We start from the raw sequence: 13,384 nt of genomic DNA on the forward strand, positions 1-13,384 counted from the left end.
ATTACGAATTTTCCCGCCGATGTAACCCGTGTAGTTACCGGCGATTCCGCCACGACCACAGGTTAATGGAATGACATGTGTTCCATGTCAAAAAAAAAAACCTTAATGCATTTCCTTTTATACTTTTTCTATAGCAAGTTGATTTCTAAATTTATTCGTCTTCTTTATTCTGTGACAACGCACAAGCAATCAACTAATATTATATTTAAATTCTTATAGTTTGCTTACATCATCTTGTTCTACTTGCTCGGCAAAAAAAAAAAGCAGCATGGGCTAGTGGTGCAACTTCAGATCCCGCACACAGAGCGAGAGAAAGAAGAGTGAGATGTGGTGCGAGACGACGATACGCCAATGAGTTGTTCGATGCAGATCCAAGGGCTCACAAGTTGTTCCACCATAAGATCAATCAGTTACATAGCGTTAGGTTAGGCGTGAGTACACAGAACTAAAAAAACCCACATCAAAAGATCAAGACAGCAGGTACTTAGAACAACATCTCTTCGATCTGGCGGACATGCCTCCCCAGTCAACTGAATCATTGTACAGCGATGGAAGATTAGTATCACTATCGCCTTCTGATCATGCGACATTATACAGAAAAAACGACATACACCCGCTGCTGAAAATTAGTCTGATTCGTCAACCCATTCACCTGTCTCCGCGGGGACCCAATAATACATCTCTGGCTGGGGCAATGTCCACCTACGATTGAAACCCAACTCGACATTAAGCGCCCGTATAATATGAGATGTTTGATACTCAGATTGCCTCAGAAACAAAATACTACCTGTTTTTAAATAAAAGATCGCATTCACCAGGGGGGCGCTCCATCACTTTCAAGTCTGCATCAAATGTCATACCATCCCTGGGTCTCCGGACGAACGCCTATTTAGCAATGGAGAGACAAGTTAATAATAACTTGGTAAAACAATTAAAACACCCAAGGCGGGTAACTGAACTAACCTTGATGACGACTGGTTTCCGTGTATCCATCGCAACCACCATTTTGTCTAGGAGCATCGCAGTGAGCTGAGAATGGATTTAAACCATAAGCTCCACAAAGTTAAGGGAACTCAAAAGTCAAAACGAGTGACATCTGATTGCCCTAGAAACACACACTACAACAATATTTCCAAATTTCTCAAAGGGGAGGCCGGAGGGCAAGGTAGTAGGTAGAATGGTTGATGTGGGCAACTTCTTGGAACTATAACCAAATTGTCTTTCTGAAAGAACAAAAATCAAGCGAAACAACTACTTCCTCCGTTCCTAAATATTTGTCTTTCTAGACATTTCAGATGGACTACCACATACGGATGTATGTAGACATATTTTAGAGTGTAGATTCACTCATTTTGCTCCGTATGTGGTCACTTGTTGAAATCTCTAGAAAGACAAATATTTAGGAACGGAGGGAGTACAAATAAACCATCACACCGAATGAGAAACACGTTATGCAAACATCATCTAGTTGACTTCATTCATTGTACTAGTGCATTATTATTTAATCTGCCGAATAGATAACTCTTTTATTTCACCACAATTCTGTACTACAATGCATAACTACAGGGTTTGCTTTCACTTATCATACCTTGTTGAGCATAAGATATTCACCCAATCTACTTGGATTTAAGTAAATGGGAAATGATCTTCCACCATCATGGTTCAAGACAAGGTGACCCACTGTCCAGTGTCTGTCCACCAATCCATTTTGGTGATGGATGTCTTAATGTCCCTTTTGTTCAGGGCCTCTTGCAACCACTTGCTGTTCTTGCAACCACTTGCTGTACAGCGAGTGCAACATCAAATCTCTTTTTATGCGGATGATTTGCTCATTGTTCCTACGTCCTATATCAAGTGACCTCTCCCTCATCAAACAGCTCCTTGACATCTTCGGCCATGCTACAGGCCTTGTAACTACTCCCTCCGTTCCCAAATATTTGTCTTTCTAGACACTTCAAATGAACTACAACATACGGATGCATGTAGACATATTTTAGAGTGTAGATTCACTCACTTTGCTTCGTATGTAGTCACTTGTTGAAATCTCTAGAAAGACAAATATTTAGGAACGGAGGGAGTAATATGGCTAAAAGCTACAAAGCACGGATACGGGGACACGGACACGGCGACACGCATACGGGGACACGGGATACTTTTTAAAAAACAGCCCATCCGGGACACGGCGAGTATATATAAAATAGATAAAAATATGGCATGCAATATAGAATTAAAGACAAAAAAATAACAAGAAAGAGATCGCCCCTTTCAGCAGTAACCCTCTAAACAGCTAGTGCCATTTCCTCTCCCATTGTCAAGAGCCACAAAGAAGATGATAAATTAGTAGTTGGGCCGGCCCAGCTAGTGCCATTTCAAGAGCCACTGGATGCTACACATTAATCTGCACTGCAAAACTCAAGCCCTATCTCTCTCTGCCCTAACGCTTTGACCAAGCCGCCACCCTCTTGTCATCGCCCCTCCTCCCAGCGATGGATCTCTCATCTCCCCCGCAGCAGCTCTCGCCACCACCCTCCTCCAAGCGTGCTCCTCTTGCCATTGCAGCAGCAGTGGCGGCGGCCAGCGGCCAGCGCTGCAGCGGGGGATGCAGCAGCAGCAACAGCGGCGGCGGGGGAGCAGCAGCAGCAGCAGCAGCACGGTGGCGAGGGCACAGCAGCAGCAGCGCGGCGGCGGGAGGGTGCTCCAGGTCCAGCGCTGCCTCGTGTCCCCTACGTGTCCCAGCCATGTCCTGCCTTTTTTTTAATTCTTAATTCGGGAAATGCGGCGGGATACGCGTATCCCCGCGTGTCCGAGCGTGTCCTCTGGCCGTATTAGCACGGGGATTCGGTAACTTCTGCCGTGTCCATGCTTTGTAGGCTAAAAGTCAGTGATCCTATTCAGGGCAAAGATGAAGACTTGGAGATTATGCCAGCACATTGTTGTGAAATACTCCCTCCGTCCGGAAATACTTGTCATTGAAATGGATGTATCTAGATGTATTTTAGTTCCAAATACATCCATTTTTATTCATTTTGATGACAAGTAATTCCGGACGGAGGGAGTACAAGATTTCTCTTGCACCTACCTTGGTCTTCCACTTACTATTCAGAAGCCTACTAAGGCTGAATTTCACCCACTTATTGACAAGGTGGCACATAATCTCCTAGGTTGGAATGCATCCATCATGAAGGTGCTAGCCGTCCATTACAGTCGGAGTGGTGCTCATCACTATACCCATTTACCTTATGATTGCTTTGGATCTGCCAAAATGGGTGATTAAACATTGATAGGCTCCCCATGAGCTCTCAATGGGAAGACCAACATAAGGCCAATGGTGGTAATTGTCTTGTCTCATGGGAGCAGGCAAACAGACCAATCCAATATGGAGGATTGGGCATACATAACCTGGAAGATTAGGGTACAGAAAACCAATGCCTAGCGAAATGCCCATTAAGTACCACGAAATGCCCAAGCTTCGCTTTGAGTTGCAGTGCAAACTTTTGTAGGCAATGGACATAACACCATGTTCAGGTCTAATGGATGGTTACAGGGTATAACAGTTGCTAAATTGGCTCCAAACTTATTCCAGTTGATCTCTAAAAGAGCTATCAAGCAGCAGACTTTTGCACAAGCATTGAATAATCGCAGATGGTTTGCAGACATTAGCTGTCCAAGTCCCAACAGACATACCTACATATTTGGCACTTGGTGGATGGTCTGATCGTACAGCAACTAGTGTTTAACATAATTTTTGTGGTCAAATGAATTGACAGTGAGCGTCATAGTTCTAGGATACCATAAACAAAGACTAGAGACTACCCCCTCCAGTCACAACTCACAAGTAGTCCCTCCGTCCCAAAATAAGTGACTCAAGTTTAGTACAAAGTTGAGTCACTTATTTTGGGATGGAGGGAGTATGTCACAGTGGGACAATGGAACAGTCTCCAAAAATGTAATTTTGACCACTAATTTATACTACTGTATAAGTGTATATAAGTAATATATCTGCAAGTCTTGCTAAGATGTAGTACCCCTTAAGGAATTCGTGAGTACAAATAAAGTTTTTTAGGGACAGTAGTGCCATTTACTCATGTATGGTATTTTCAGGAGAGACGGTACAATATTGCCAACATTGCCTAATTTGACCCATCTTCTGGCGTACTCTCGGGATCACCAGCAATGGAAACCAGCTTGAAACCTACATTTAATCCTAATAACATCCTAACATCATGGACAGACTCAGTGCATAGAAGCTCCCACACAAGGTGGGGTCTGGGGAGGGATTATAGGAACCTAGTCTTACCCCGCAAAGTGCAATGCAGAGAGGCTGGTTCGAACCCAGGACCTCTTGGCACAAGTGGGGAGGACATCACCACTGCGCCAGGCCTGCCCTCTAATAACATCCTAACATTATGAAGAAGAAAAATCAAGGCAAATCTACTCATATGATTTTGATCTACCCAATCCAAATATTTCAATATAGACCAATAGCAAAAAAGTATCCTAAAATGAAATCCATCTGTGGCTGGAGGGAGTACTCATGAACATTGAGCACAAAATTTAAGATCCATCAATCATGTAACATCCTAAATTTTAGGCAAAGGGCAAAGCAAATAAAATCACAAACAAACTTACCAAACCCAATTATATTTATTTTTTGCCTACACTTTCTAAAACCCTCAGAATTTACCTCGTGGTTTTTCTAGACCTCCCTCCAACAGTTATGATAACCCAACCCACCAACCCAAGACAAAAAAATTAGAACTCAGGACAAAATAAAAACGGAAAGTGCCTTTTCTTTATGGCAGAATGTATACTGGCGAAAAGACTAACATGACCATTTTTTCCAAAATAATACCTGTCCTGGAGAGTGTAAAACAACTCCATCAAGCTGATTAAGGATATCACCAACCTCAACGCCCTCACAATTTGCACGTGATGCTTCAGGAATCTATAATGTATGTGATCAACAGATTAAATTAAAGCAATTGCAAAACAAGGATAGAAAAAGAGCCAGCAAAACACAAAAGCACCCTAGATACTATTTCTGAAATCCTCAAATCATTTACTGAGCAGTGTCATCTCATGCTAGTTATTTCATTAAATGTCCCAACAAAACTAGCTACAGTAAATAAAGAGGAGAAGAGTTAGAAAAGGGGCATGGATATAGAACCGTGGGTTTAAGACTTGGAGGTTGAATAAGTACCATATCCACAAGAATACCGGAATGTGGCTTAGGGCATCGATGGCATATTTTCTCCAGCTTGGCTAATTCCAACACGTGAAGGGCTCGTCCCCGTATTCCAAGCCAAGGTTGTTTGATTTCCCTGCACCCATCACCAAATTGGTTTCATGCACTAATGTGTAATGTCCGCAGCTATGTTGTTTATACAATTCAAAGCAATCAGGTTATAATTGGTGATAACTGATAACAATTTAGTGAACACCTCCTGTATTATATGCATGCTGTTAGAAGTTCAAGATAAGTTGAAAAGTCGAATAAAATAACAGTTTTGCTAAAGCACATCTAGATGTGACCTAAGTATTGTACATCTAAGTCCTATGGCATTGATTTTATGCCGAGATTCCTACGGGTAAATTATTTAGTTTTTCCTTTTTCCTTTTTATGCTTAATTGAATCACTTAGATGTGCAATAACTAGGGCACATCTAGATGTGCCCTAGACAGACCCAATAAAATAACTTACCGAAATTTTTTAAAGTGTGTCAGGCATCCCCGAACAACCTGAACTGGCAAGAAAGGAGTAGTTTCATCGTCTATGAAATTCATCCCAACAATTTTTTCCTCTAAATCTATCAGAAGCCCTCCAATGAAAACCTGGAAGGAATGGTACACATATTAACAAGTTTTACTGAATGAGATCCATACAGAAATACGTCCGCAGAAATATGACCAACTTATGGTGCTTACTTTCAATAAATGCAAGCAGAAGGAGAGCTCACAAGACTACTATTGAATTTTGTTACTATCAGCAGAAAACAACTTTTACCTGCTCAATTTGGCAAGTGCTGATCATAAGTTCATTACAGTCTAAGTCGCTAACTGTGCGGCATGTGTTACCGCGTTTCATCTGCAAACTTTGAGACTCAAATTTCCGGGCAATGGCAACCACCGGACTAGGTGTCAAGAAGTAGGATTCAGGGAGGTCACTGAGCACCACTACAGGGAGATTGGCTTGAATATCAATGGAAACAACAGCGACATTATACTGCAAATCATACATGAGCAACTGCCCGTTGACAACCTTCTTGTTATGCAGGAGCACCTCAATCTGCAGCCCAGCAAGCAGCATATCAAGAAGAACACACAGGAAATAATGGACGAGAAGTCGCAAGTAAACGTGTTGATTGCTGACCTTGGCAATGGATGCTTCATGTACCTCGGTGTTGATTCCCTGCTTCCTGATGAGAGTTGCAGAGGTTAAGATCCAGGTCGCAGAGTCCTCGTGAGAGACCACCGTGCCCGTGCAGGCCAAGGTGGACGGGGGATCCCCATCTGCTCCCACTTGGCGAAGTCAACAAACAAATTGCTCACGTGTGAGACAACGAATTGCGCATCCGCAAATTTCGCAGAGCCAACAACAAATTACTACCTATGGACGCGGCTAGGGCGACGACGGACTTGGACACCGCCAGGACAGCGTTCCTCGCTTTCAGTCCCTCCTCAGTTAAATCCTCCGGGTCGTCCTCGGAGTCGTTGGCGGCTGCGGCGGCTGCGGCGGGGGTTGGGCAGGACTCCGAGTCACTTTGGCAGCAGTACGTCCACGGGTCACAGGGAGCTAGGTTATGAGACACAAAACAGAAAAAAAAAAATACTAGTAAGCACGGGGCATTTGGGCGCGCGGCGCATCGAAACGGCGGCGGTGCCCCCATGTACCTTGGTCTTCGTCTTGATGCTCCTCTTCTACTCGACTTGTCTTGGTCGGGGGCATCTCCTCCCCCTATTGGTCGGCGGCCGTGGCAGCGGGAGAGCTCATCGTGGTCGGGGCTTGGAGAAAGCCAACTGGACGCGAGCAAAAGGTACTTGTTTGTTTCTGGGTGCGTCTCGTCTCACCCGGCCCACGGTAAACCCGGTCGGTCGGGTCGGGTCGGGTCTGACCGCCAATCAATCTGAACCATCGAAATCCATCTATCCGCCGCGACTTGTCCTGATCCTTGCCTTTCCTTCCTCCTTCCTCTTTCCCCTCTTCCTCTCTCTCGCGCATCCCCACCCTGCTCCGACCTGCCCAAGCTCCAATCCAGCTCGGTGCGGCTCTTTGCTAGACTCCAACCACACTGCGCCATAGATCCGCCGGCGCCTTTACCGTTCCCGTTCTACCTCATCGCGCACCTGCTGTCCTCACCCCGTCCGCGATCTAGGACATTGATTTTGGAGGTATCAACTCTTAATCCCCACCTCCCCCGCCCAAAAAGATAAGTAGTAGTAGTAGTAGTATACTAACTTTTCGCATTTCTTTGGTTGATGCAGCTCCTCATAGCCGGCAGATGGACGAGGTAACCTCCCTCTTTTCTCTGCCTCTTATTAGAAGGACATCGATCTCTCTGCCTCTTATCTTACCCTAACTGATTATTGCTCAAAGAGGACTTGTGTAATCCCATATCAACTTTAACCATCTCCTCCCACTCCCAGATATCGACCAGTGAAATCGTTGGCGTCCATGACCCGCGTGCAATAGATTTTTACGATCTACGCGGTGTTGATGAAGCCACAAAGGAAAAGAAAAAAGAACAGCAGAGGATGAGAGCGGAACGCATCAAAACCAAGCGCTTAAGCATAAAAAAAAACGCTTGAGGAAGCAACGTAAAAGAGAGGAAGCTAAAGCAATTGTGGACAGGGCCCTCCAGTTAAGAGAAGAGATGTATCAAAAAAGGCTCGAATTTGAGGCATCGGAAAAGGGCAAGGAGGAGCAGGAAAAGTACCGCAGCACCCCTCCCTGGAGCTGGAGGCCGGCAGTTCCCATTAGTGAGCATTTGATTTCACCCTCTTTCATTGTTTCTTTTAAATAAGTTGTTCTTCTCTTTCTAACATAGTCCTCACACAAACTTATTGCAGCTGAAGTCACTAACCAACCACCAGGTTATTTGCTTCTCTTACCATTTTACTTGTACCTATATGATACTCCCTCCATAAAGAAATATAAGAGCGTTTAGATTGATCTAAACGCTCTTATATTTCTTTACCGAGGGAGTATGTCGGTTTATCCTGTAGCGCCTCATGTTTATTGATGGGTGTTACTTTTGAATTTCTAAGCTTTCGAATGGGTTCCATCTTTTGACGTTGATAAGTTTGGGAGAATATCTGTACTGAAGTGTACAAGTTGGAGAGTCGAGGAATACACATTGGAACTTGCTGAGTGTGTGGTTGGACTTCAGTCATTTACAGGTATATAAATTTGTTGCAGCGGGTTATATACGTTAGTGTTATCCCCATCCCAAATTACTTGACTTAGGTTTGTCTAGAACAGATGTATCTAACACTAAAACTTGTCTAGACAAATCTAAGACAAGTAATTCGGGATGGAGGGAGTATTAACTTGGCTATACCACAATGAGTTCAATCTGTTCCCTGCAGAAGACAAGCATCTTTTCTCTTGCTCTGGAACAATTGTTGAGTTTCTAAAGGGTGTTGGTTGTGTGGTAACATCTGCTAGTTTAGTTAAATTGCCACACCAAGATGAGATAGCTGATAAACTCAAGGTTACTGCATTCTTCTTTTCCTTTCTTTATGGTATTGTTGTGTTCTTTTAAGCAGTGAAGGTTAAATTTTGCTATCTTGTATTTTCCTCTAGGTCAATGTATGCTTACCAAGCGGAGAAACACTTGAGGGCTCAGTATCAAATGTGGACTTTTGTTACAACATATGTGTGGTACATGTCCGGTCAACTTCGCAGCTGCCAGCGAAAAGGTTCAGTGCGGACACTACATTTTTCAATTTCGATGACTGCCATTCGAAAGATGTTGTAGCTTTAGGCCGCCTTTGTAAGCGATGGAGCTTGAACGTTGCTTCTGGAAAGCTAACCCCAAGAAGAAGCCAGTTTGATTGTGAAGAACTTCTTGTTTCATCTTGCAGAATTTCAAAGGTAATTCAAACAACGAAAATCACTATGCAAATTGATGGCTGAACCACTAATTTGATAATTTATTTTTTTAGTGTTTTGCTTCTTTTTGTGCCTGGTTTGGACACCATTAGTAGAATTGTAGCAACCTTGATCTTAGGTTTAAGGATCTCGCTGTATATCAATAACTAGCATTGGAAGTAAATTGTCTTATCCTAATTTATTATGATAACATCCCATACGAACTTGTTAATAAAAACTAATATTCTTTATTTCAACTTTCTAGAAATCTAATATAATTTCACAGCTCTGTAAGAACAAAGCGCATCTTCTTGTATATTTGTAAGAAACTGAAGGTTTTCTTCTTTCTCCAAGGGCGGGAGCCATTTGTGGATCCTTCTACATAATAATCCGCGAAAAAATATTTTTGATGATCATCTGATATTTGAACTAGATAAACCTTAGTTTGTTCATCTCTCGCTTCAGTATGTAGCCAAGTCTTGTAACTGACTATATCTTGTCTAGGCAGCTTCAGTAATTACATTGTCTAAGGTCTGTTAGGTTGTACTCCCTCCGTTCACAAATATAAGATGTTTTGCATATCTCAAGATGGACTACATATGGACTGAAATGAGTGAAAAGCACACTAAAACGTGTCTATGTACATCCGATTCAGAAAAAAGTGAGAACATCTTATATTTATGAATGGAGGGAGTAGGAACTAAATTTATGACTTCGCTCTGTACTGAAATGGGTGAACAAACACACTAAAAGTGTCCATGTTGAAGTTTGCCGACTGCTTCACGGATATAAATCTGCTGTAACGTGTGCTATATGTTAGGAAATTTCTTCATTCGATCTTTGCTACAGTGATGAATGTATTTCTTGCAAATGATCAATTTTTGCAGAGAGGTGTTGGGGGTCCTCTGATGGATTTTGATGGAAATATCATCGGAATGAACTTCTATGACAAGAAAGAAACCCCTTTCGTTCCAGGTTTCATCGTGTTGAAGTGTTTGCAACACTTCAATGATTTCGGGTATGTATTTTGTTATTAAGTAGGTTTGCTTTTCTAGCCCATACTAGAATTTTACAATATATATTATGTATAGTATTGAAGCAGTTAAGCTGGTCTTGGATTTGTAATTTTAAAGTTAGTGTTCCTTATTTCTTTGGACTTTGGTACATCTCCTTGTGGAGATCCCTTCAATTTTTCAGACACGGTCAACAGGTGTGTAAAAACTAATGTTTTTGCACCATTAGTTTGATTAAGCCACCAACTGAGCATAATGCATAAATAGAACTTTGTTTCTTCACTATAATAGACAATGTTTTAGACATAGCATGACTGTATGACCTCCTTGACTAATTTATATTTTCAAAGTCCATAATTTAAGTTTTCAAAGGAATTTTGTTGCCCTTTAATGGTCAATCTGGGCAAATTATCTGAAAAGCTTTATCTGCAGTATACCCGCCCTTCTCATGATATGCTAACTTTGATTGTGTCATTTTATGTGTAGTATCTTTGATACGCTTCTTGCTTTAACTGTTGTTTATCCAATTATTTGGCTACTTCATTTTTCCACCTTCTCATTACCCCAGTTAAGCTACAGCCTTTAGTTGAAATATTGTAAGAGTTAGTAAGAAATGCTGTTTATTATTGTTTCTCTTTCTAGCATTAATGAGTTAAGTGAACTATCTGATGATGCAGGAGGGTCATACGACCGTTGCATGGACTGAGAGTTAAAACTCTTCACGAAGAACAGCTTACTGTACTTGAGAAGATACATCTGGTCTTCCCTGGGGTCTGTGGTGTCATAGTGGAGAAGGTATACATTTTCTTGTTTGCGCTTCTTACTTGCATTGATGCGTAAAATCTACAGTTTTGTATTTTTCTTGTCTTACGAGTTGTGCTTCAGGTACAAGTGCCTTCACCTGAACATTCTGAGATAAAGGCTGGGGACAGTGGTGTCATGGTGGACAAGGTATACATTTTCTCGGTTGCGCTTCTTACTTACATTGATGTGTAAAATTTACAGTTTTGTATTCTTCTTGTCTTACGAGTTGTGCTTCAGATAGAAGTACATTCACCTGAACATTCTGAGATAAAGGTTGGGGACATCATCACTCATGTTGATGGCATACCTTTCTCCAGTGCTGCAGAGGTTAGTATCCTTGTAATATTAAGTTTCTTATAGGCATGAGGAACTTGCTGAAGAATTATGTGACATTTGGTAGATGGGAAATGTGAGGTGGAAATGGGAAAGCAGGGTGAGATGACCTTTCTTTTAACAGAGGGTCCCGAGAACCCAGTAGCTGATATTATATATGACAACAAGTTAGAACATACTAGCTAATACAGGTATCCCTACTACGAAAAACATTCACTCCCTTCTTTGGTAGACAAGATCTGAAAAGAACCAGGATTGGAACTGGTTTGCTGGTGGGAATGGGATATGGATTGAAAAATAACCTTCATCTTTCTCACCACATGAATGACCCTTCTTCCTCGACATGATGCTAAATAGTTGCCTGAATGTTTTACTGATTACTGGCATGCTCAGACTAATGAACACCTGCTCTGGCTGTATTGGTCACTCAGGTGGTCGTCATCTTGTTTTTGGACGGCATCAACCCATCTCAGCTTCCATCGCTGCTTACTCTCCCTGGCAGCACTAATCACGCTGCCAAGCTCATCACGTATGCTTGAGCTGCTCCCTTGCCCCTTTGTTGCTTTGTGAAGCATCGTTCTCGATCTGCCCCTCATGTTATCGATCGCAGCTGTTGCATCACCCAAACTTAGTGTCCGTTACTTGCCAAGATCATGGAATGCTACTGCTCTAGGTGCATGAAGAACATCCTCCATGGCTCCGGAGCGTCGGTCATCCGCTGAACATCGGCCATGATGGCATGATCTGAAAGAAAGGGGAAAGGGGTAGGCTCGGTATAGGTGAAGTACGTTCATTTGGATAGCGCAGGGACTTCTCCAACTCAAATACAAATACGAAGATACAGTACATAGCATAGAAAAGCAGATCTGGTATCACTGATTGCCAGTAGGCCTCATCTGGTCACCACCAGGAACTGGTAATTTGTGCGATGTTGTTTAACAACACACATGTTTTTTTTGTTAGTTTGGTGGTATACTGCTTGATACGTGTGGTCAGCATATGCTAGAGAGGCAGAAATTGGGCCTACCGGAGAACGACAACCAGATGTCAACAGTGATAAGCCTAAAGGTTCGGTGCAAATAAATGCATGCAGTTTTTGTATGATTCATGCTGACATTTTGATTGTAGCTTATTGTCTTATTTGTACATCCAATTCAGTTCGACGTGAAAACACAGAGAGGTCGCAAATCGGAAAAGACAACCAGAACAATCAACGTCGACAAATTTACTCCTAGTGGAAAGCTAAACAGGTAATTTGTATAGTTGATAGAAACAGTTTAGTTCTTCAGCGTCTGTGTTCTGATATCGTTTACCCACAGGTGGCCACTTGGGAGAGCTTATCTTCTTCGCCGTATTGAGAATGGTATCCTGTACACCGAAGAGCGATATGGCTAACAGCGAAACTCTTTGTTTCATCCATTTGAGTAGAATTAATACGTATCATGCTAGTGTAATTAGAAAGAGTTCGAGTTCATGTGGTTGATTGGAGACGACTTAATTTTAGCAAGCATTTTCTGCGGGGACAACTTCGGCCAAGTGAACCACTGCTAGAATGAACTACATTGGGTTTGAAGCTAAATCTAATCCAATATCCTTTTTGGTGGATAAATAATATGTATGCCAAAAGACCATGCTTGCAAAAATGTATCTCGATTGGATGAGTGTATCCTCGACTCATAGTGGTTAACCAAGCTATGTGGTTTTAGTCATTTTCTTTTTTTTCTTTAAGAACAAATTCCATAAAATATTGTCTGATTCATAATAGGGTCACTACAGCAGCCTCGCGCCTTAGAGCATCTCTAGCCGCGCCCCCAACAGCCCCCCCCCCCCGGCATTTTTTTAGCGTCGGCGGGCGAAAATCGGCCCGGTCGCGCCCCCACGAGTCTGTTTTTCGTCGGGTAGGGCCGAGATAACAGCTGGTGCATCCGAGCTGAACCTGGCCCGCTGGGGGGGGGGGGGGTGGTGTCGGCACAAGCGAAAAGGGGTGTGGGGCCGCTCTGTTGGCTAGTCGAGAGCCTCTCCCCGCTTTCCCCCCCCCCCCCCCCCCACTTCCCTCTCATTCTCTCCATTCCTCCCGCCAATCTCCCTCCCGCTCGCCTTCCAGCCGCGACAGCTGCGATCGCCGCCGTCGCCCAGCCGAAGC

General features: G+C 43.0%; 2 protein-coding genes across 8 annotated transcripts; one reads left to right on the forward strand and one right to left on the reverse strand.

Annotated features, from left to right (window-relative positions):
- Window positions 1–356: 356 nt before the first annotated feature.
- LOC123121563 (putative protease Do-like 14) lies at window positions 357–7,062 on the reverse strand. Of its 3 annotated transcripts, none has more exons than XM_044541577.1 (11): window positions 6,892–7,062; window positions 6,608–6,793; window positions 6,371–6,510; window positions 6,005–6,286; window positions 5,702–5,832; window positions 5,201–5,321; window positions 4,853–4,945; window positions 964–1,029; window positions 788–885; window positions 653–702; window positions 357–530 (listed from the first exon to the last, which is right to left on the reverse strand). In XM_044541577.1, exons 1-11 carry the CDS (start codon window positions 6,944–6,946, stop codon window positions 469–471), a joined length of 1,284 nt encoding a protein of 427 aa, XP_044397512.1. In that variant the 5' UTR covers window positions 6,947–7,062; the 3' UTR covers window positions 357–468. The 3 variants fall into 3 exon arrangements, with proteins under 3 accessions (XP_044397512.1, XP_044397511.1, XP_044397513.1); XM_044541576.1 differs by having other exon boundaries at window positions 6,371–6,519; XM_044541578.1 differs by having other exon boundaries at window positions 357–702; window positions 6,371–6,519.
- A 22-nt stretch (window positions 7,063–7,084) lies between these two features.
- On the forward strand, window positions 7,085–12,950 carry LOC123121561 (putative protease Do-like 14). 5 transcript variants are annotated; one of them, XM_044541573.1, is made up of 14 exons: window positions 7,085–7,389; window positions 7,483–7,508; window positions 7,645–7,977; window positions 8,068–8,091; window positions 8,266–8,397; window positions 8,587–8,711; window positions 8,804–9,094; window positions 9,979–10,109; window positions 10,782–10,899; window positions 10,990–11,055; window positions 11,146–11,235; window positions 12,205–12,309; window positions 12,400–12,491; window positions 12,561–12,950. In XM_044541573.1, the coding sequence occupies exons 3-14, from the start codon at window positions 7,872–7,874 to the stop codon at window positions 12,634–12,636; spliced, it is 1,356 nt and encodes a 451-aa protein (XP_044397508.1). In that variant the 5' UTR covers window positions 7,085–7,389; window positions 7,483–7,508; window positions 7,645–7,871; the 3' UTR covers window positions 12,637–12,950. The 5 variants fall into 5 exon arrangements, 3 of the variants coding, with proteins under 3 accessions (XP_044397508.1, XP_044397509.1, XP_044397510.1); XR_006459783.1 differs by lacking the exon at window positions 12,561–12,950 and having other exon boundaries at window positions 11,309–12,309; window positions 12,400–12,451; XR_006459782.1 differs by lacking the exon at window positions 12,561–12,950 and having other exon boundaries at window positions 11,673–12,309; window positions 12,400–12,451.
- Window positions 12,951–13,384: the final 434 nt, after the last annotated feature.

The sequence above is a fragment of the Triticum aestivum genome, chromosome 5D (assembly GCF_018294505.1).
Source record: "Triticum aestivum cultivar Chinese Spring chromosome 5D, IWGSC CS RefSeq v2.1, whole genome shotgun sequence".
Classification (NCBI taxonomy): Eukaryota; Viridiplantae; Streptophyta; class Magnoliopsida; order Poales; family Poaceae; genus Triticum; species Triticum aestivum.